A 22,231-nucleotide genomic window follows, 5' to 3' on the forward strand; every position below is an offset into this window, starting at 1 on the left:
TTACACTTTCTAAAAGCTTGTTATAGTACGTTATATTTGTGTGTGTGTGTGTTTGTGTATGTGCTTGCGCGCACGGGGAAGGGTAATTAAAGGCAAGACCTGTGAGATGTCATCATACATTAATTTCTTTTTACACATGGTTATGATCAATTTAAATCCCACGATGCGGCAGAGCCATCAATCCAATCACCATCCTCGCAGGTGCTCTCTACAATGCGATTTTCCCGATGATGACGCCCACGATGAAGAAGAGGACCACCAGTGCCAACAGCCGGGAGCTGAGGCCCTCCTCCCGCCCGGCCACAGTGAGTGCAGACACGGGGCTGTTGCTATGTGCAGTCTTCCTCAGCCGGAGGCCGTCTTCTTCCTGCGGGGGCAAGTGTACATCTCAGTCCTGGGCACGGATGCAAGCCCTCGTTTTATAAATGGAGAGCAGCGGGGCTGACCTAAAGCCAACCGCAGACCACTCTCATTCTGATCACCCAGCTGGATGTGCTGCTCACCTTTCTGGCCCACCTGGGGATCTGGTCAGCCTAGCACCACCCCACCCCGGCCTCTACTCAAAGGGTCCCCCTAATGAAGACATGTATGTTTTCAATGACAGCTATCTGCCAGCACACAAACATGGAAATCAAAAGAAACTAACAAGTGATGATGACCCGAGAGTTCTGCGCCCAGCTGGGGCGCACTGTGCTGTGGCACACGGCTGGTTAAAGCCTGTGTCTGGAGGAATGCTGACGATGGAATGGAGTACTATACGCTCGTCTCACACATACGTCTTCTATCCAATGCATGGCTTTCCCACTCAAATAGCAACTTTTGGTTCCCACATACAGAAAGACAATTGGCCCTCGAGACTCAGATGTGTAAGGAATAGAACATTTTTCTCCCTGTACCTCCACCCCGTGGCCTAAGTTACCTGCAAGGTGCTCTGCAGGCCTATCAAGACGCTCACGGAGCCTGACCCTCACTGGTCCCCCAGGCTGCCCAAGAGGCTGGACCCCAATTCTGAGCATGGCCTTCATCATGGCCTCCCTGCTCTGGCCTGATCCTCCCCAACTGCCCACCCCCGCAAACCCACCCACCCACCAGCTCCACTGCCTCTTCTCCGTCATTCCACACATCCTGTCTCAAGTGTCGAGCCCAGGGGTGTCGCTCTGAGGACAGGGATCACTCTGCCCTCCCTGCTACTCCACTGATGGGGGCTCCTGAAAAGCAGGCTCTTCATGACTACCCACAGAGCCTGGCACACAGTGAACCCTTCGTAAACATGTTGGTCAGATGAAAAGAAGGAGCTAACACAAAGCAAAAAAGCTGCGTTTGGCAGGAATAAGAATCTCCTAAGGTCAAGACTGGTCTGATAATATTGAAAAGATTCTGCTCGTGGGGCATGGCTGATATTGCTGCACAGTGATAAATCACTGGTGTTATTTGAGTAACTTAAAAAACCATGGGCACAGCAAAGTACAGCATTTATTTTATTGGTTTATATAGTAGCTATTTCTCCTTATTTATCACTGTAAACAGCACAGAGCTGTTTCTGAAGAAAACTACACTGAGCGAGGTGCTTAGGCGCATCTCAGGTTTTTAGGTAAAAAGAAGAGCGTCCACCCCTAGCACAGTCCACTCTAAAGGAAGTCCACCCCTAGCACAGTCCACTCTAAAGGAAGTCCACCCCTAGCACAGTCCACTCTAAAGGAAGTCACCGAATGCGGCACCGGTAACGGGAAGAAGCTGCTGCCGTTTCCCAAATGCTGTGCCTTCTCTTCTGACAATTTGTTAGATGCACCTGGTGCTCTGCTAGGTAAAGAGCAAAAACCTATTACATGCTGGGCAGCATGATCAAGATGAAGAAAACAGATCGACCTAAAAATTTAAGCTGTGACAAGAGTTCCTGTCATCATATGTTCAGAAGTGTTTTCTTCAACCCCGTGCCTGAAACAGACAGACTGGAGTTCATGCAGGCACGTCAGCCCATGGAGATGCTGGGCTATGTGTGTGTTTGCAGCTAGTTCAAGACTGGCTAGAATCCTTCCAGACATGACTGTACAATGGCTGAGGCCAACGCCAACGAGCTCCTTTGTAGGCTCCTTCTACAATCTCAACCTCGTTACTTCCATTCCCTACCTCCTCACTACTTTGCAGTCTCATGAGACACTACTGCCCGGATTTTCTACCTACAGTTTTGATTTATCCCTGGGCTAAAATAGAGTGCAGGGCAGAATTCACCCTTTCAAAGACAAAAGAGACTCTCAACCCAAGTCAGCGGGGCTATGCTGGGGTTTGAACACACATACTCAAAATCCCTGTGGCTGACTCATTTTTAGTCTCAAGACTGATTTTCAATTCACACTAGTGGAGGGTGGAAGTCTGCTTCTAAAGAGGACAAGCTGAGAGACTATGAGGCAAGGGTCTGTGATTTTTAACAGCAAGGGGTTCAATGCCTGTTTTGAGAACCTGAGAAAAGTTATGGGAATTTCTGCCTGGGGAAACTGCTCAAAATGCAAACTAAAACTAACAGCACAGACCACCCATGTTCATGAGGGTCCCCAGCTACGGTCATGTGGAGCCTCTCAGACAAGAAGACATTACCTTGAAGCGCCTGTTCTCCTCCCGTAGTCTCTGGACTTCTCCTTGCAGCCGCTTACACTCTTCCATCACCTTCCTGACTTCAGTGTCATCCAGAGAGGAACTTAGAGATTTAGACCCTGTCGGGGCTTCTGTCTTTGATGCAGTTGTGGGTATAATTTTATTTATTTCTACATCATGCTGTTTAAGAATAAAGGAGAGCCCAAGTGTCACCAACTACACAATACAGGGCTGTTGAATGCACAGAAAAGTCGTTCTTGGCAAACGCCACACGTGGGAACATTGCCAGCACACGGTGAACGGTCATACTGATTTTAAGAATGGAGCATCTTATCTAGTATCTCAATTAATAATCTACAGCAACTGAGCCCCAGAAATTATGGAGGAGGGAAAATAATGAAGTTTGGCTACGACTAATACTTCAAACAATGAGAGCAAGGGCCACATATATACCAAAGGCCTGCAGTGCAACAAGCAAGCTTCCTGTGACCATGCAGCCCAGAAGCCATCAGTCCCAGATTCGGCCTGGCAGAAGTGGAAGGCTGTGTGTGTGTGTGTGTGTGTGTGTGTGTGTGTGTGTGTGTGTGCTCAACAACTTAGAACGTGGAGGCTTTCAAGGAGTGAAACACACTCAGTGTCCACAGTAGTTCTCACTAGGGGAGGATGGTTTTACATACAACATCCTCCCCCCGCCACCCCCCCGGACAGCAGGTGTGCTGGAGGGCACATAGTCATGGAGGTCTTGGGGGGTGGGGGGGGGGGTTCTGTGGCACACACTGAAAACCACGCTGGCGTGGGCTCCCACTCTGGCTCTACTCTTCATTCCAGTAAAGGGAGTGAGCTCTCCAGAGGCCACCCTGAAGCCACCAAGTCACATGAGCCCAGAGCTGGACCTGCCTTCCAGGTAGCAGCGTGCACCAGGTACACTCACACCTCCAAGTGCTCACAGCCAGGAGGAGTCAGTGCTCTGCACACACCTTCAACTCTGTGCTTTCAACACAACTTTAGGGGTTGTGACCAGGTGGAAGGGAGGTCCAAATTCACATAACAGGTACAGGGTTCCCTCTTTAACTGGTCACAAACCAGGGCCCTGACAGGCGGAAGCATCGTAGGTTCAACGTATCCCAAGACGAGAAGTGAGTGACAGCCAGCAGGGAAGGTGCCCCATCACACCCAGTCTACAGCCTCATTCCTGGGAGTTAGGTGGGATCAGGGGGAAGGTGCCCCCATCACACCCAGTCTACAGCCTCATTCCCGGGAGTCAAGTGGGCTCAGGGGGAAGGTGCCCCCATCACACCCAATCTACAGCCTCAGCCCCGGGAGTTAGGTGGGCTCAGGGGGAAGGTGCCCCCATCACACCCAGTCTACAGCCTCAGCCCCGGGAGTTAGGTGGGCTCAGGGGGAAGGTGCCCCCATCACACCCAGTCTACAGCCTCAGCCCCGGGAGTCAGCTCAGGGGAGGGGTGGGTGGGGGCCTAGTCTTGCCTCAGAACTGAGACACTTCTAGTGGTTATAATTCACGGACGTGGGAAGGGTTATTGGCATCTTGTAGGGGAGGCCTAGAAGGCCCAGGATGGCCCCCTCAACCAAGAACCCCAATGTGATGCAGATTCTAGGTGAAGTTGGTAAGGAGGTGTAAGTGTAGTAAGGACCCTAAGTGACTACTGTGTGCCTGTCCCTAGGCCTGGTGGAGGGCCCGGGCGCCTTGGTCTTAGTGCAGTGCACACGTTGGGCACGACCGCAGCAGCTCTGACACGTGTGGCATTCTGACAGGCAGCCAGCCGGGCAGGGAGAGGAAGGGCCCCAGGGGGTCGGCTGTCTGCAGGTCTTTCAAAGGCTGTTTTGAGAAAAGCCTGCGTATTTGTTGACTTCTGCTTATTTTTTCCTTCACACATGGCAGGAAGGAAAATCATTTGTCAACTTAAATTGGGGTTTTGCAGGAGATGGTATGCAAATAAGCATCAGTTTGCAACATTCCGTTAGTGTTAACCATAAACATACTTACTGGTTTATCATTCTCTGCTGGCAATTCAAACACACATCTAAGTTTTGAATCCATGAGGTCTTCCGGTTTTGCCTCCTTCCACTAAAACAATTTAAATTTAATAATCAGGATATTATAAAGCTGCTGGGAGAATAATTTTCTTCCTATAACTGACAATCACAGAAAAAAACAACTCTAATGAGAAAGCCCTGATGTATCTATCTATCTAGTAAAGGACTTCAGTCTGCTGAGATGTTCATGTTTTTCACATGACAAGATTGACTTCACTAGCTTTTGTGAATGTTTATTAGACTTCACAAACCCCAAAGTCTTGCTACCTGCCATCTCCAAGTCAACACATGCTCCTGGACGTGAGACATGGTCATAAAGCCTGCTTTGCAGCACACTCCCTGCCCACTCCCTCCCCAGGTTCTGGGTCCAGCAGAGCAACAGGGTTACCATACAGAGAAAGGAAGATCCCCCAGCTCCCAAAACCATGCAGGAGGGCAGCCCGAGCAACACAGGAGCCAAGAGCCCAGGATGGAAGAGTGTGAGTGAGGGACTGCAGGCACCTGGGCTGGCCCATTTGGTGGAATGGCTGTCACCAGACAAGAACGGCTGAGAGTTCTGCAGCACGTGGTGACATCCCCATGTCAATCTGCTGTGTGTGTCTGCATGTGACACAGCAGTGGACAAGGGCCTCAAAGGACCACATCAGGTCAGTCAGTGTCACTTGGAGTCTGCGATCAAACCAGCATCACCAGCAGGAGAGGGACAACAGGCACGGAATGCTGCGAGAAAAGCACAGCACCACCTGTGGAAAGGTGACTGGAGCTGCTCAGTGGGGACAGACACATCCAGAGTGGGGCGTCAGCACTCGGAGAAACGCAGAGTCGGAAACAACAAGAAGGGCTGGGGTCTTCTCCTCGTCTAGAAAAGAACTAAAGGGCACTGTGGGTAAAGGCTTCTCCAGGAGGTAACCACGGGAGGACGGTCAATGCTCCCAACTGGGTGAGCAGCACGGTGGATGCACAAGATGGTGTCCTGGGTCTGGAGGGTCAAATGGTGAGTAAAGCGCACTGGTGACAGAAATGCAGCAAGTATGTCAAAAGGGCAGGGCACTGTGAGTCTAGGTAGAGATTCTTTAAGTGGTCCCGCTACTATGTGTCTGACTTCCTGCAGGTTTGAATGTTAAGACACAAACAACTCACAATAAAAGTTCTGAATGTTGTGGTTTGTCCCACAACCAGGAGCCCTGGTGGTGCAGCGATTAAGCGCTTGGATGCGAGCCAAAAAGTCGGTGACTCGAACCCACCAGCCACTCCATGAGATAAAGACGTGGCAGTCTGCTTCCATAACGACAGATTTGGAAAGCCCGATGCACGGAGTCTCTACGAGTCAGAACTGATTTGATGGAAATGGGTTTGCTTTGTGGGGGGGCTTATGTTAACCATGAAAGAATTCCAGGTTATTTGTATTTCGTTTTTGCTCATTTTTGTATCCCCCAAAGTTTCCTACAAAGTGCATTCTGAACAACAAAAAACACTTAAAAGTGTGATAAAAGAAATCCCGTAAGAAAGAGGCCTAGCCCTTTCCTGAGTAGCTATCACACATAGCACCTAGTGTAAGACAGTCCTCAAAACTCAATCAGCTGCCCACGCCGTCCACGGTGGAGGGACTGGTTTTCACCCCCATTGTACAGGGGATGAAAAACCTCAAGAGAGTTGAAAACTACCCAAGGCCACCCTGGAGTCAGAGGTAGAACCAAGTGGCAAGCCGGAGATCCCAGTTCACCTTGTCCCCTTCACCACCTCATGCAGCAAAAGCCAACTACAACACCCTCATGGGGGGCAGCCCTTATTTTGTGTTTCCTGGACAACACAAAATAATAGGAAGTACCGCATCACCTTCCAGGAACCAGGACCTAATGAACGCCTAAGGGACCCTTCCTAGGAGAAGGGGCAGACTGCTGCCACAGAGCACACTCCAAACCTGGAGATGTTCAGATCAGCGATGCTGGCCAGCCACACCTTTCCCAGAACTAAGGGTCACTGGGGTGAGACCCGTGGGAACAGCAGTAAATGCCAATCCATACTCCGTGGAGGACTCAGGTCTCATGGTTGCGAGTTGGAAATGATATAAGGTCCTAAGACAATCCTGCCTGTCTTCCCACCCAGGTGTGAGGCCGAAAGTGGGACCAGACCCTGGAAGGGTTATCTGTTCACTGAGACTCATTCACAGACCAGGGGCTGCCCAGTTACCCAAATGCATAGGAACTTCCTCTGGGAAAATGTCAAGTATAATCCTCCTTCCCCATCCCCAGGAAAAAATGTGGCGTATATGTTTTATAGAATCAAGAGCAACTTATTTTTACCAAAGACAGAGACAGATTTAAACATGCATTTAACAAGCAAGGGCAACATGAAGGAAGCTAGGAAGGAAGCAAAGGGGTGAAGGGCATTTAGTCCTCAACCCACCCACATCCCTCTGGCTTTGGGGGATGGAAAACATGGGTGAGAATCACCTCCTATGATGCGCTATAAGGTGGGGTGTGGGGAGAACCCCACACCACTCAAGAGCAGAGAACTGCTAAGGCAAATGGAGATTTTAAAACCCAGAGAATTAGGTAAAAGGTTATAATTATTCATGAACATTTGAAACCCCCTCAAGGTGGTCAAAGTGCAGCCCTGCTGGGACACCCATGAATCGGGACAGTTTTCATGCATGCATTCCCGATTCTGCACTGGACTAGGCTTTCCTGTTTAAGTCTGAGAAAAAGAAGAAGCATTCAGTACTTACTACAGCTTCCATATCAGAAGTGTCACTTGGTGCAAACATAGACTGAACCATAAACTTGTGCTTACTTTTCTCATTGGGGTCATAATCGAAAGGCTGCAACATCACTGAGAAAGAAAATAGTTTATTAGGAGCGTCAGAATGTGGTTACCGGCACCATCTGTCACTCAGCATGGGCTCAGGGCAGGAAGCAGTGGAGCCTCACCCTCTCCTGAGCCCCCCCAATGCCCCGGAGAGGTGAGCGGGACAAGACTGCACACCACACACCTGAGACCTGTGAGGTGCAGGGGCTGGCCCGTCAAGACCAGGTTTTGTTCAGAAATTCTCTCTTTAGGGACTAAAGTACGTTAAGGAACTGTCTGGGTTTCTCCTGCATTTCCCACAGCAAACTGCAGTTTTGTCAACAGAATGTCAGGAAATGTTCCCAACTGACACCCCATCAGCTGACACATACTCTTCTCCCTGTGAACCTTGAGGGTACTCTCCCACAAGGCTCCTGGAGACTAGGAGTGGCAACCCACAGTCCCAAGGAAGGTGCCTTCCTGCCCACTGGCTTCCTTCAGCTGATTCCACAGTCCCTGAAACAGACCACTTTCCTGAGTCCCAAAGCCCAGGACTACTGGGTGAGGGGGAGAGCTCAGATGAAGCAAGTCCAGCACACACAGGTTAACTATGGTACCCAAGGTGACACATGGAGGAGGAGTCAGGACTCCGACCCAGGTCACACTGGGTCACCAAGCTCTGCACCTCTGGCCACACAAACCCTGTTCTCCCATCTGCAAAGCTGTCATCTGGCCGGGCACTCCCACCATAGGGCTCGGTCCCGCTTCAGCAGCTGGTCAGGGTCACAATGTGAGGACGCAGTGTTGGCCCCCCACACAGAGCTGGATTTGCTCATGTACCCCAGGAACCAGCAGCACGCACCCTGCAGACACAAACACGCAGGGAGGACAAGGTTCCCCCATCTGACCAGGGGCCAAAAGATGCTGGTAGAAACCACGGTATCAGATTTCAATGTCTTGGTGTACCTTGTCACCCAGCCAGCTCTGCTCCCACAACCAGCTTGGTGCTCTGAGCTATAGGCACCCTTACTGGGAGACTCAGGGTGAACACCAACGTGTACCAGAATGCAAGCCTTGTATAAACTTGGGGGGGGTGGGGGTTTGCATAACACCAAGTGCAGTAGCCAGTGATGACAACCAACATTAAGGATGCTCAGTCTGAGACCCCAAAGTCCAAGTTCTGGGACCAGCAGCAGAGAGAAGCCAAGATGATCTCTTAGCACCCCTGAATCACTCTGAAAGCACCTAGTGAGCCTGGAGAAGCAGGTAAACTCTCCCTGAAATCGCTAGCTGGCTCTGGCTTCCCAGTAGTCAGACCAGGGCGCTCTGGCCTTCACATTAACCTCAGGACAGCCCACAAGTTGGACACTGCCTCTGCTCTGGAAAGCTAATCAGCTCTGCGGTGTGAGACAGCTTGTAAAGCAAGGAGTGCCCTGAACACTCCTGAACAGCACGGCCACCCTACTATTCTGCAGATGGGACACAGTCTTCCAACTGCTTGCTGCCTGATTGGGACTCATCTATAAAGCTTCAAGTGAACTGGATTCGAAGAATTCCCAGCTTGCCTGGGAGTGACAGAGCCTGCTCTAGTGTGCTTTACTCTGGGCAACAACAGAGCTTTGCCCCTACTATGCTTGGCCAGTCTCCAGGCACAAACCCAGCTCTTCCCCCGGAGGAATGCTCTGTAAGGAACCTGCTGTCCGGAGGTGAGCACCTTCAGAAACTACTGCTAAATTCCAGAGAAGTGGGCTCTTCAGGTGATGTCACCCCCAAAGCAAGAGTCCAGGTCCCTTTTTCTCCACCTTCCAAAAGGCAGAGTAGAGGCTCCTAGGACTCAGCCTGGGTTCTGGAGAGCCACAAGGCAAACTGACCTCTGAACTGACCCTGCCTTCTCCCATTCCCAATACTCTCACAATGCCCCGGAAGGAAAGAAAGGAAAAGAGCTCTTCCGGGCATCCTGGTGTGCTGCTGTAGCATAAGCAGTTGACTGCAAGACAAAGCTGGAGGTTCAAACTCATCAGCCGCTCCTCGGAAACCCTATAGAATCAGAAATTACTCCTTAACTTAACAACAAGACCTGAACAGCACTCAACAACAAGGCCTGCTATCAGAAGCACTGTGGTTTAAGTGTTAACTGAAAGGTCAGTGGTTCAAATCCATCAGCTGCTCTGCCGGAGACAGATGTGATGTGACAATCTGCTCCCGTAGAGCTGACATGACAGCCTTGGAGACTCTATGGGACAGTTCCATTCTGCTGACTCCTCAGCACAACCCTGTGCTCTAGGTGAGAGACAGGCGGCTTAGCAAAACTATGGGGCAGAAGACGATTAAACACCAGGCCTGGGATCTACCCAGGCTGACTCTGAGGTTCACACTTTACCAGGTTTTCCAAGTGCCATCCACAAACCCGAGACTCCCTCGTTGGGGAACCTGAAGTCAAAGGTATGTTCACAAAACTGGACCTTGGGGAAAACATCTCTGCCAAGAAGTTGAAAGTTCCCAATTCGTGGACTTTTCATATGTGATCAGTGGGAAGGGTAATTAATGGACCTGATGCATCATGTAGTGTGCAGAGTTTGGAAGACCTGTGTCATTCAGTGAACTAACACATGGCATGACACAACCATGTCTGGGTGAAAGATCATCCCGCGTGCAATACAAACACTGATGTCTTCTAATGAAACCAAGTTTGAAACGTTCACGGGCATGGCTCCAACTTTTACACTGTGCAAACCTTACAAGAAATCACTCCATGATGAGTTTTGGTGTAGTATAAGAGTCATACCCATAATGATCGGAGAAGACTACTAAACAACACCCCTTCTTTCCAACTGCAATTTCTGTTGTGAAATCACAGCTTTCCTTTTTGCACTTTCACCAAACAACATACAACACAGAAAGGGTGCAAAAGCAGATAAGCAAGTAAGTCTGTTTCCTATTAAACCAGACTAATGTTGTTCTTGTTGTTAAGTGCCGTCAAATCGGTTCCGACCCATAGTGACCCTATACAGGGTTTCCAAGGCTGTAAATCTTTACGAGAGCAGAAAGCCTCATCTTTCTCCCGCTGAGCTGCTGGTAGTTTCGAACTGCTGACCTTGCAGCTCACAGCCCGATTCGTAACCACTACATTACCAGAGCAATTGGTTCTGACTCATAGTGACCCTGTAGAGGGTTTCTAAGGAGCAGCTGACCTTGTGGGTTCACAGTCTAGTGTTGGATCCTTCAGTGCTACATCAGACTAATATTAGAGAGGTGTAAAGGCTGTCCAACAATGCTAGTCTTCTCACTGATTTTCTTTTTGAAAACATTCTTCATTTAAAATGTTATTTATTTGCTACAATTTGATGAACTTGACCTATACTTATGGATGTAGTAGCTCAAAATACCAACTGAGAGGGTAGGAATCTTCACATCAATTATCAATGCAATCCCCTCTGTATACAAGATAGGTAGGGACGGGCATCTCAGACATTGGCTACCTAAAATGAGGAGGTGAAAAGGCATGAAGTGACTGGCGTACAAGTTTTCAAGAGAAAGTTTAGTTTAAGAGCGTGTGGGGGAAGGCAGAGTCCCCACTGAATAGTTTTCATCTTGTCTAGATGGGTCTGGTGAAAGGAGATGGGGATAAGATTCTTATGATTCAATAGTAATTGTTATCATGACTAATTGAGACTGTCACAACTGTAAAGGTAAGAAGTTCTATAACAAAAAGGAGGGAGTAGTTAATCTTACAGACCAGAAACAGAGGAACCTAGGACCATCAAGGGAGAAGAGTACAAATGGAATGTGGGACCTTATCCAGAGAAGCAGCGACACCGGAGATGGTGGCAGAGATGAGGACATGGAGAGAGGGAGCAGCTGAGGACTCTGGACTCATGGAAAGAGAGGGACTGAGAGCTGGCGGCCAGGAGGCAGGCTTGCAGAATGTGTCCTTTGGTTGTTTTAATGCTTATACATTCCTGAGTGTTTTTGTGTACATCCTCCCCATCCCCACAAAAAAAGAGGGAATAGAAGCAAATACTGTTGAATGATGATGCACAGAGGAGACTGTATCACTGAAATAAAACGAGTGTAAAACCAGTGTTCTCCCATGTAAACTATCACTCAATTCACAATAAAAACTTTTTTAAAAGTTATTCATACTAACATATGATTACTATATTATTGACAAAATCGATTTGAAAACTTTCTCATTTCAACATCCAACATGACGAATACTGATGCAACTCCCAACAAAGATGTTCTTTAGGTCTTCAATTTTAAAAGTGAAGAGGTCCCGAGACCCAAAAGTCTGAGACCTGCTCTTCTACTTCGGCTGTGGGCGCGTCCGCCCATCAGGAGAAAATACATGTGTATACACGGGGGTCTGGGCCCCCTGGTGCACCTCTCCTCAAACCTTGGCAACTGCTCGTTCTGCCTCTGCAGAAGGGCTCTCTGTGTCTCAGACCCTCGCAGATACCATCAGAAGGCCTGCAGCGGTCCACAGCACCCTCCCTGCCATATGGCCAGCACATCAATGTGTCCTATACCTTCAGCAGGTGAAGGGAGAGGGGCCCACCCATCTAGGTGCTTGCATGTAGCGCTGGGAAATGTCAAACACGCCAAGAAGAAGCAGGGGCAGCTAGGCCTGCAAATCAGCTCTGCCTTCTATCTAAGTAGAGGACTAAGCACAGAAATATTGGAGGTGTCCGTGCCATGAAAACCTGTGACTCTGAATGCAAGCTGCCTCCTGCATGTGGTACTGCACGAAGCTCTGCCTGGTGGGCGCTCAGCCTGGCCCCTGCTGTCACAGAGCTCCTGCCAAGTGGAACAGCGAGGGGGAACGCACAAGTGTATCACCATGAATCTCCTTTGATTTGGGGTCTGAAATTGGTAATCCAGAGTGACCAGGTCTGATGACCATTAGGCCATTGTGAAACTTAGACACCCTCACGTGAGTGCTCACCCTGCTTAACCCTGAGATAGCACTGCAGGTTAATGCCCTGGACTGCAAGGTCAGTGTGAATCGCAAGATCGGCAGTTCGAGCTCACTAATCACTCCTTGGAAGCCCTATGCAGGGTCACTGAGTCGGAACCAACTTCACAGCACTCAAAAGAATCACCTTCTCTGCATGATCAGTAAGATCAGCAGTTCAAACCCACCTGCCACTCCTCAGAAACCCTTATCCAGGGTCCTCATGAGTCAGAACCAACTCAAGACTTAGTAATATCTGCTTCTCAAAGGAGCTCTGGTGGTGCTGTGGGTTAGATGTTGGGCTGCCGACTGCAAAATTAGGGGTTCAAATCCACCAGCCATTCGGAGGGAGAAAAAAGAGGAGGCTCTCTGCTTCCACAAAGATTTATAGCCTTGGAAACCCTAAACAAGGTAGCTATGAGCGGGAGCTGAGTCACCGGCGTCAGCACTGGATTGCTAACCACAAAGTGGGCGGTTCACAGCCACCAGCCGCTCTTCCAGGGGCGCTTTGAGTCAGGACTGACTCAATGGCGGGGCTTTGGATTTGTGGTTCGTCTTCTCATGTTCGACTCAATTTGCTCTACCCTATTAGCTGAGACTTTATGAGAACATGACAGAATAAATGTTGTTAATCGTTTGTTCTTTCAACTCCATACATGCAAATTGTGACAGAAATTATGTACTTTTTTCCATGACAGGCTATAAAAGTGCTTCCCATTAACGTAATTTATTTCACTTGAATACCAGAGACACTGATGATAAAGCCCTCCTAAATGAGCCATCTATCCTACTTTATTTAAATGTATCTGCTGATACTACACTAAAATGCAGCTTGCTAGCAGGAGCCAGCCTGGAGCCAGGGCCACTGTCCTCACAGGCATGACCACTCTGTGAGGCAATGTCTGCTGGGGGAGGGGGGGATTATAAAGGAGCCAAAACACTGGATCCATGTGATCAGATGTTCTTAAAAGAGAAGAAAGGCATGATATCAGCTATTTCACACACTGTCTCTCATGCACATGCGGGCGCGGGCGCACACACACAAACACACACACTCATTCTCTCTCTGTCGCGCTCTCTCTCTCCCCTCAGAAAATTAAATACAACATAAACGCTTCGGAACCCTGACAAGTCGTACATCATTTCTACCTGCATCATAATGGTAACACATCGAATGAACCCAACTCTAACAAACACCACGGTACACGCTTTCTTGATTTTGAACTCTGCAAACCTTCAGGTACATCCACATTTGACCCCCACCATCTCAGCTCTGGTCTCACACAGGGGTGCCTATCTAGATTTGTCCCGATGAGGAAATCTTCCCACTTCCTCTCCCACCCACACTACCCCACAGAGCCTCTAGAATTGCCCCTCCACACACTGGCTCTCCCCTGGCATTCCACTCACCATCAAATCTTTCCTCAGATCAAAAATGTGCAGCATTCTCCCAAGAATAAACAGAGCTCAGTTCTCCACAAGCTGGTCCTCTTATCAAGGACCTGGGCAGGTCCCTGAGGGTCCAGGCTACATGCTGTGCTGCCACACATCCTGTCCAGGGCCCCAGGCTCAGCGATGCTCTTTGGTCATTGCCCAAGTTGCCCTGTCCCTTTTGACGTCTTCTGCTCATTCAGAGTTGCACGGAAGACCTCCCAATAGGAGCATATAGGGTGCTCCTCAAGCTTCCCCAGGCATCCCAGTCAACTGGAGGCCATGGACCTCAAGCCTGGAGGTCCCCATTCAGGAATCTAACCACCCCAGAGAACCATCTCTGCAGGGCATTTCCTCAAAGGACGCCGCCCTAGGCTCGTCCACACCCTGCTCCTGATTTTTGTCGTCGTCTTTGTCTGGTGTGGCGCTGCAGGATAATGTGCTGGGCTGCAAGTTCAGTTTAAGCCACAAGGTGGTGGTTCAAACCCACCAGCCACTCCTTGGAAGCCCTATACAGTGTTGCTATGAGTTGGAACCAAAGCGACGGTACTTACCACCACCACCACCACCATTGGAACAGGATGCTGCCCTGCTGATACCAGGTCCCCAAGCTCCTTGCCCACCACTCTTCCTACCCAGTCACTGTTTTCCCACTTACACTGAGGCCAGGACTTCCTGTTTTGATGTCTTACCTGCTAGGTATGAATTTTCCATTTTTCACTGGTGGACTGGTCTGTCCATCCATCCCTCCCAACATTCAAAAACCCAAAACCCCAACCCACTGCCGTTTCGTTGATTCAGATGCACGTGTTCTTGCTGGAGAGAGGAGAGCCATACTGCAACAGCCTTACTCTGCAGAGCCAGGCCTGTAACACATTCAAAGTGCTCCAGAATCCGGCTTCCTCTAGAAACCCCTCGGGGCCCAGCCTACCTTCACTGGTCCCTCTTGGGTCCTGCCTTTCCAGTCACTCAAGGGGTGGAGAGGATGGTTCCCACCTGCTCCTCACCACCCTCTCCTCCCACCCCCTCACTGCCCTTTAAGAACAACCAAACTGCATCAACAGTAAGACCCATCTTTCCACTTTCTGATGTGAATAAAAGACAAAATCTGATGTGATTTATACAAAAGTCAGTCCAAAAGTGACGCTATCTGGGTTCCAGTTTATACACTGTTGCTTATTAAGTGCTGTGGAGCCGGTTCCAAGGAGCAGCTGGTGGGTTTGAACCGCTGACCTTATGGTTGACAGTTCAGTGTTTCTCCTCCAGCTCCACCCCAGGAGCCCTCCAGGTGACGACATGTTTAAACACATCTGAGCCCAGTGGGGGGTGGTGGCTGTGTGCCGTGGAGTCTGAGGACAAGTCAGACACTTGTCGAGGTCTCTTAGAAAGACTTCGAAAAAAGGGCACCAGCAGAATGGTGCTTCCAGGGAGGGCTGCTGGGCCAGCTCAGTTCACACCAGAGAGGTCAGCCAGACGGTTAGGGCAACCTTCGTAGGGGATCCCAAAGACAGATTTTCTCACATGAGGATTACAGGGACTAATTATGAAGATGTCTAAACACAACAGAAAACTGCACTGGTGAAAAAAAGGCCAGGAAAGTACAGAAGAATTGTTTCCATCACGACAATGTATGTGGCTTATTTTTGGAGCATAGTAAAGGGTTGCCCAATGAGAGTTTCATTGGGAAACTTCACCCCTGTACCCTATAGCCCTGATCTTGCCCTTTCAGACTTCTTTTTGTCCCCCAAACTCAAAGAACATTGGAAAGGAACACAATGTGAGTCCCTCAAAGATGCCAAAACCGTTGTTTTGATAAGGTGCGATTCAGAGAGCATAAAATTCTTCAGGGAAGAGTCAGAGATGGAAACATCCCCTTCAGAAGTATGCAGGCCTAGAAGAGGGATAGATCAACAAACAACAGCTTCACATCTTGATATTTTTGTTTAATAAGGATTTCTATAATACTTTTTACTTGCCCTAGTATAAATGCCAACCGGAGCTCCTGGTCAGCCTAGGCCAACCAGGGACACCACAATGAAGTGACTTAATGTCAGCCAAAAGCAGAGGTACATGGCTTTGTAGTAACATGCGGCGGAGCCTTTTCGTGAGTAAACTCAGTGCTTCAAACATTACTACTGTCCTGGGCCTCTACCTTTTTGGGGGCCTATGGCTAGACTATGGGTATGGCAAGTAAAAACTGGATCTAGTGGTGTGGCACTGTGGATCGATGCGCTGGACTCCAAGTTTGGTTTGAACCATAAGGTCACAGTTCAAGTTCACCAGTCACTCCTCAGAAATCCTATACCAGTTGCTGTAAGTTGGAAACGACTTGACGGCATTTAACAATTTAAATTATAAATGAGGAAGTGTGGTGGTTCCATGTGATAAAACACTGGACTGTTTTCTGGCGGTTCAAGCCTACCAGGTACTTGGTGGGAGAAAGATGAAGCTTTCTGCTCCTGCAAAGATTTAAAGCCTTGGAAACCCTATACAGAGTGGCTGTGAGTTGGAACCGACTCGTCGGCACCAAGGCTACCAGTTGTAAATGAGTGGATGCTGGACTGTCTATGGGTCCTCTGTGGCATTCTTAGCTCAAGTCTCAAGGTCTGCCTGATGATGTGTGCAGAGAGGACAGGGGTGGCATCGTGAGGGTCCTCTCTCTAGAAGCTGGGAGGCCGAGGTGCCATGTACAAGGTGTCACATCAAACCACAGACTCATCCTCCCCTTCTGTTAGCCACATTGTCAACTCTTTTTAAAAAACCCGCACACTTTCCCGCCTCCTCTAACCCTTGGTAAGACAGTAGGACACCTTTCCTGTCTCCTCTAACCCTTGGTAAGACAGTACGACACCATCTTTCTCTGATTCCTCCCGTGCTGTGATACACACAGAACACACACGTCTCCTGACATCGATGCACTGACAGGTGACACGTGACTCTGCATCCCACAGCTGCTTTGTGCCTTTCCGTGGGGCTGCCGCCCAGCCACTGCCACCTGTCTCCCTTCACTCCGCTCTGGGGCAGGCCAGAGATCAGAACTGTGTCCAAGTCATGTCCACAACAGTCCACTCAACAGGATGGGAGACCAGACCAGAGCTCTCAGCACTGACTGCATCAGTACACAAGGAACTAGACAGAAAGAAAAAAACAAACACATTTGGCTGCTCTAAAATTCTGCTTTCATTTCTGCTTTTTCATTCAGCTGGGCAGAATTGAAGTCACCTTCCACTAAGCGTTGTTGTGGATACTCATGCTGAATCGGTTCCGACTCATAGCAACCCTCTGCACAGCAAACGAAACACTGCCCGGTTGCATTTGAGCCCATTGCTCCTGCCACTGTACGAGCCCATCTCACTGGGGGGGTCTTCCTTTCTCTTGCCGACCCTCCCCTTACCAGCATGATGACCTTCTCCAGGGACTGGTTTGCTAAGTGAGGTGTACTAGAAGTTCTTGGTAAGTCCTCTTGATCATTATTTGAAAATAAAAGAATAAATTGTGACGTCTTTCTAAAAAATGAAATGGAATTTTCCCTAAGAAGCCTAAACACTATGGTAAACTTTAGAGAAATCTTTCAAAAGACAATTATGCTGAACTTTTGTTGGTAATAGCCTTTTCTTTAAACCACAATTTCATCTGGTGAAAAAGATTAAAGACGTCTTTTAAGTATGAACGTGAGTTGCTCTCATCTGACAGTAATAAACCTGGTCCATGAAAACCATTTATAAGAAGGCTTATCAGACGTTTCCAAAGCGAATGGCCACACGTGAAAGAATGTGGCTGGAAAGACGTCTGAGCTCAATGTGGCTCCCACCACCTGCCCCGACAGGCAGAGACCTGGGAGCCCCGCGCTCACCACCCAAGACTCTGGGGTTGGCCCACCGGGGCCAGCAAACAGCTCCACTGACTGGAGTCAGCAAAACCTGCCTAAGATTCATGACCAATGGCAGTACTACCCGATGACATTAAGTGACCACTGTGCGTGGCGTGGCTATCCCAGAAGAGTTGCTGTCCTGGGGATTTGACTGGAAGAACTTGCAGCTTTCAAAGTGGCTGAAGTAATAAGGGCTGCAGCGGGCAGTCAGGAGGGTCATCGGTGCCTGCATTGAGCACGCAGACTCGGACACCAGCAGCTTTGGGAGCATATGGCTCTACTCCACCCTCAGCACAGTGTCTCCTGGCTCTCCCGGCCCCTCCCCTCCTGGCACACACACTGACTATCATCTGCTCAGTACACAGACAACCAGTGTGCAGGACTGAACTGCCAATGGAAGCCTGCTTGCTACTTTCATGAAATTAGAATTCAGTGAAGGTTATAAAAATATTAAACATAATATCATATTACAGGAAGTACAAGTATTTTTGATAGACCCATAATTTTACCTCTTCCCGCTGGTAAACATGGTTTGGAGTATCAACGGAAAACGCTCTCATTATTAAACTGCAGGATTAAACAACAACAACAAAAACCCACAACCCTAACAGCTTACCATAAAGATGTTTTCAGAAATTAGCTACGTTAAAGAGATTTCCACCATACTGTTCAGAACAAAGACTAAATTGTGTAGTTAGAACAGATGGGGAAACCTCCGCTGCTACAGACAATTCAGACAGTTCTCACCTCCTTACATTTAAAACCCTGGGCCTGGGGGATACAATCTCCTCTTCACTCTTCTCCAATGACGCTACTTCTTCTTCTGCGGAGGTCTAGATCTGCATAGTTCTAACCACCTCCAGTAGCTGGTGTGCAGTGAGGGTCAAGAGGCCCAATCCACAGTACTCTGGGCAGTGTACGCAAACACACGGTGCCATTCACCCCTCCCGCACTACACCACTTCACCCAGTGAGCACACAACCCAGAAAGGACTGGGGGGAATGAGATGAGACAAGGACCTATATCTAAAGGACAGATGGGGACTGAAACCAAGGGCCCCAGTGAGCAGGCTCCCAAGCATCCCTTTGGGAAAGAGCACGCATCTCAGTCTGGGACGTAAAGCGCTCAGGTGATGCCGTGACAAACCGTTCCTTAACCACCGACATTTGTAAAAGGAGATTTAATAAACAAACACAGGACCTAATGAGTGGCTTGGCATCTTCTAAAGAAAATGACATAATGGATCAGGAGTCTGGACTTGGAAAGTCTGGTGCTGTGAGGTTCATCAGAGGTACGCTTGAGAACTGAGAAGAGTCACAGGGGGTATAGCTGAAGGACACTGGACAATTAGACAGCCACGCCCCCAGAGCACTACTGGGATATGGGGGGTCTTCCAGTCCTCAGTCCCTCTGGCCAGCTCCACGGGCAGGCACCATCTCTCCTGCTTTTTCCCTAACAGCCAGCACATCCCACATGTCCTGAGGGTCTGTGGAATTTGGGGTCGGGGGAGGGAAGCAATGCTCCAGCTGTGATGTTCGTGGGGCAGGCAGGGCAAGGACAGCAGCATTTCAAGCTGATTTTAAAGCCACTATTTTTAGAAGTTGTATTTGAAAATTTGCTAGTGAATTTTCACTAGAAAACACATGCAAATCACTATTTAATTTGGAAGACACACAGACATGCAAAGAAGAAGAAAACGAAGAGTTTCCTCTTAAACTACGAAAATGTATGGAATTACTCGATTTCTACAAGGGCAATTCAGATGTGAAATGATTCACCTTCAACAAAAACCAGCTGGCTTCCCTCAGCTGGTGCAGAATTATGCAATGACGTGATGCACCTTGCTCGTGGTCCTCCACAACCACCACCGCCAATACTTCGCCAGGGAGAGAGCAGTCTTAGCCCCACGTTACAACAGAGACACCAGAAGGAAGGACACTAATGGATCTGCCAAAAACGCACCAACTGATTCAACAGCAGAGTTGGGCTTCAGCATAGGATTCCTGGCCCCAAATCCAGAGCTCTGGGTTCCCTGTGGTCAAGGGAAGGGCCACCACTGGACAACCTGCACTGCCCACGCTAGTGACCACGGCTCCTCGAAGACTCTGCTGACTCACCCAGGTGCCACCCTGCAGCTGATTTGAAGAGGACCCTAGAGGAGGACAGTCCTACCCACAACAGTGAGCGGAGCAGGGGTCTAGCTAGCACACACAACTTGCCATTCATCTGGGCTCAGCCAGGTTCCCCTGGCACTCAGAGATGGGAACACCCCCAGAAAAAAGACAGAAGCCTTCCTCAGATGCAAACACCATCATGTCTAGGAAGACCGCTGCTGGCCCATAGACATGTCACCAATCGACTGCTCTTGTCCCCAAACACACAACATTCTGTAAGAGATGGAACTTGATGCTTTCTACTCTTCTGTTGGTGGAGCCACCCGGTCACAGTGTTGACTCAGTTTGGTACCAGTGGGTGGGAGCCCAAGTGGCCCTGGCAGCTCCCGCCCGCTCTCGACACTTGGTTTTCTGAAAAGTCTGCAAAAGGAGGGCCAGAAGCACACAATTTGGTCTCTCTGAATAGGTCACCAAAGTTCCACCCACTGCCCAGCCGGGTTCTTTCTGGAAGAGACACACAGGGCATGTTTATATGGAGAGCGGAAGAACTGTTGTGCGTGGAGACGTTTCCTGCCATTTGCCGTGAGGTGACTAGTCTTTTCAACCTCCTGACAATCTTGCTCAAATGTGACATGGGAAAGAAAGAGAGAAGAAAAGAAACTGGGTAAAAGAGGGGAATGAAAGGTTCCAGCTGTCCTGGTGTAACAACCTGACCTGCAGCATCCAGGTGCTATAGAAACGCCCACCTCCTGGGCCTTCCCTGGCTCCACACAAGCACCTGTTGCAGCTCAGGGGGCTTCAGAGCCCTGTGGATGCGCTACTTCTTGGTTCTGTTACTAGCCAGCTTCCTGATCCTATGATCACCTGGTCTCCTTCTTTCCAAACCTGGGGGAGCCATGCACCTACACAGGGCAGACTGGAACGACTGCGTGAGGTAGCATGTACTGTGTCCAGCACACGTCAGAAAGCCTCAACGAGTGCAGGCCCCAGGCTCCCGGCTCCTCCCGGGTAATTACCTGCCTCACGGGGAGAGCTGGCGGGGGCGCCACAACGAGAGACTGGCAGACGCAGGCACTGAGAGCTGGCAGAAGTGGCCAGATAATGAAACACCTTCTATTTTTCCAAAGAGGTGAATCATTTTCTTTTAGGTGTCAAATGAATAGCCAAATGTATCACAATCAAAATCTCTCACGGAGAGGGCCAGGCAGGGGCTCGTTTCTCATCAGGAGGAGCGTCTAGTGACGCAGACAGTCTCAGCAGCAACAAGATACAGGGTAGCACACATGCCCCAGGACGCCTGCCACAACACAAAAGGCACTCCTGCTTGTCGAAGTTCTAATGAGCTAAAAGTACAGTCCATTTCTAGAACACACTGAACCTCCGCTTTCCCCCCGCCCCCGGCCTTACATCTCCTGCATGCTGAGATCCATTTCTCAATCTGGATACTTCACCAGCATCTTTTCAAAGTTCAACTTTGGGAAATACATGCACTCTCAGAGAGAAGTGGGGACTGGGGAACCATCAGACATTCACAACACTTACACCCTGACAAGGGTTCCAGTTCCCTCAGGCCTCGTCTCCCTGAGCATTTCACAGTCCGTAAAGTGCAGTTACCAGTCATTGGAAGAGACACGGGTTTCATGTCAGAAATCATTTAGTCTCAATAAGAAAATCACTCCTTTTAGCTTTCTCCCACAAAGTTAAATTAAGTTTGTTTAACCCTTTTTTATTTATTGCCAAAGGGCAGATTTAATTTCAAGGGCGTGAAAACCAAACTCATTCTGAAGTCTGAAGTTACCATTTTAATTCTGCTCTAACTGGAGAGGCACCAAGGCTGTCGGCAGGAAACCAGAGGCAATGATTCTGGGTACACAAAGGGGGATGGGTCCACTATGCTTCTGAATCAGGAGCGACAGGGTTGGGGTGGGCATCTATTGTCTTATTCTGCTGCACAGAAAGTTCAAGCCTTCAGAAAACCCCCAGGTTCTAGGGAGCTCATGTTGTCCACCCTGCTGGCCTCCAGGCTGGGGACTTACCAGATACGTTAATGGATGCCCCGGCATCGATGACCCCACTGTTAGGCCGCACGCAGTACCTACGTGGTGCCGTGGTCTTCACCTTAAAACACACATTTCGGTCTGTAGGGTTGCCAAGCTTTAGGTTGGTGGTGACAACATCGGTGAAGGGACCTGGGGAATAAAACAGAATGGAGACCACGTGAAGAACATTTAGAGACCTCGTGAAGAACATAGGCTCACCTATGGTCTGGGGCAGGGAAGGCTATGGGCCACGGTTAAGGAAAGAGTCAAGACCCAGAATTACTCCCTAACACATCAGTGGAATGGAGCCACACACTCACTATCCCACAGGTCCCCTTGACCCCAGCACTCTGGTTACTGCTGCTTTACTGAGGAGGAAACAGGCTACGGA

General features: G+C 49.3%; 1 protein-coding gene across 1 annotated transcript in view; it reads right to left on the reverse strand.

Moving 5' to 3' along the window:
• Window positions 1-208: 208 nt before the first annotated feature.
• The window catches only part of VAPB (VAMP (vesicle-associated membrane protein)-associated protein B and C), a 65,914-nt gene continuing 43,891 nt past the window's right edge, over window positions 209-22,231 (reverse strand). Inside the window, exons 2-6 of the mRNA XM_006839147.1 lie at window positions 21,838-21,990; window positions 7,373-7,476; window positions 4,595-4,675; window positions 2,593-2,769; window positions 209-367 (exon numbers count right to left, since the gene is read on the reverse strand). Coding sequence (XP_006839210.1) covers window positions 209-367; window positions 2,593-2,769; window positions 4,595-4,675; window positions 7,373-7,476; window positions 21,838-21,990 — 674 coding nt within the window. The remainder of the gene's footprint in view (window positions 368-2,592; window positions 2,770-4,594; window positions 4,676-7,372; window positions 7,477-21,837; window positions 21,991-22,231) is intronic.

Source organism: Chrysochloris asiatica, unplaced genomic scaffold, assembly GCF_000296735.1.
Source record: "Chrysochloris asiatica unplaced genomic scaffold, ChrAsi1.0 scaffold00023, whole genome shotgun sequence".
Taxonomy (NCBI): domain Eukaryota; kingdom Metazoa; phylum Chordata; class Mammalia; order Afrosoricida; family Chrysochloridae; genus Chrysochloris; species Chrysochloris asiatica.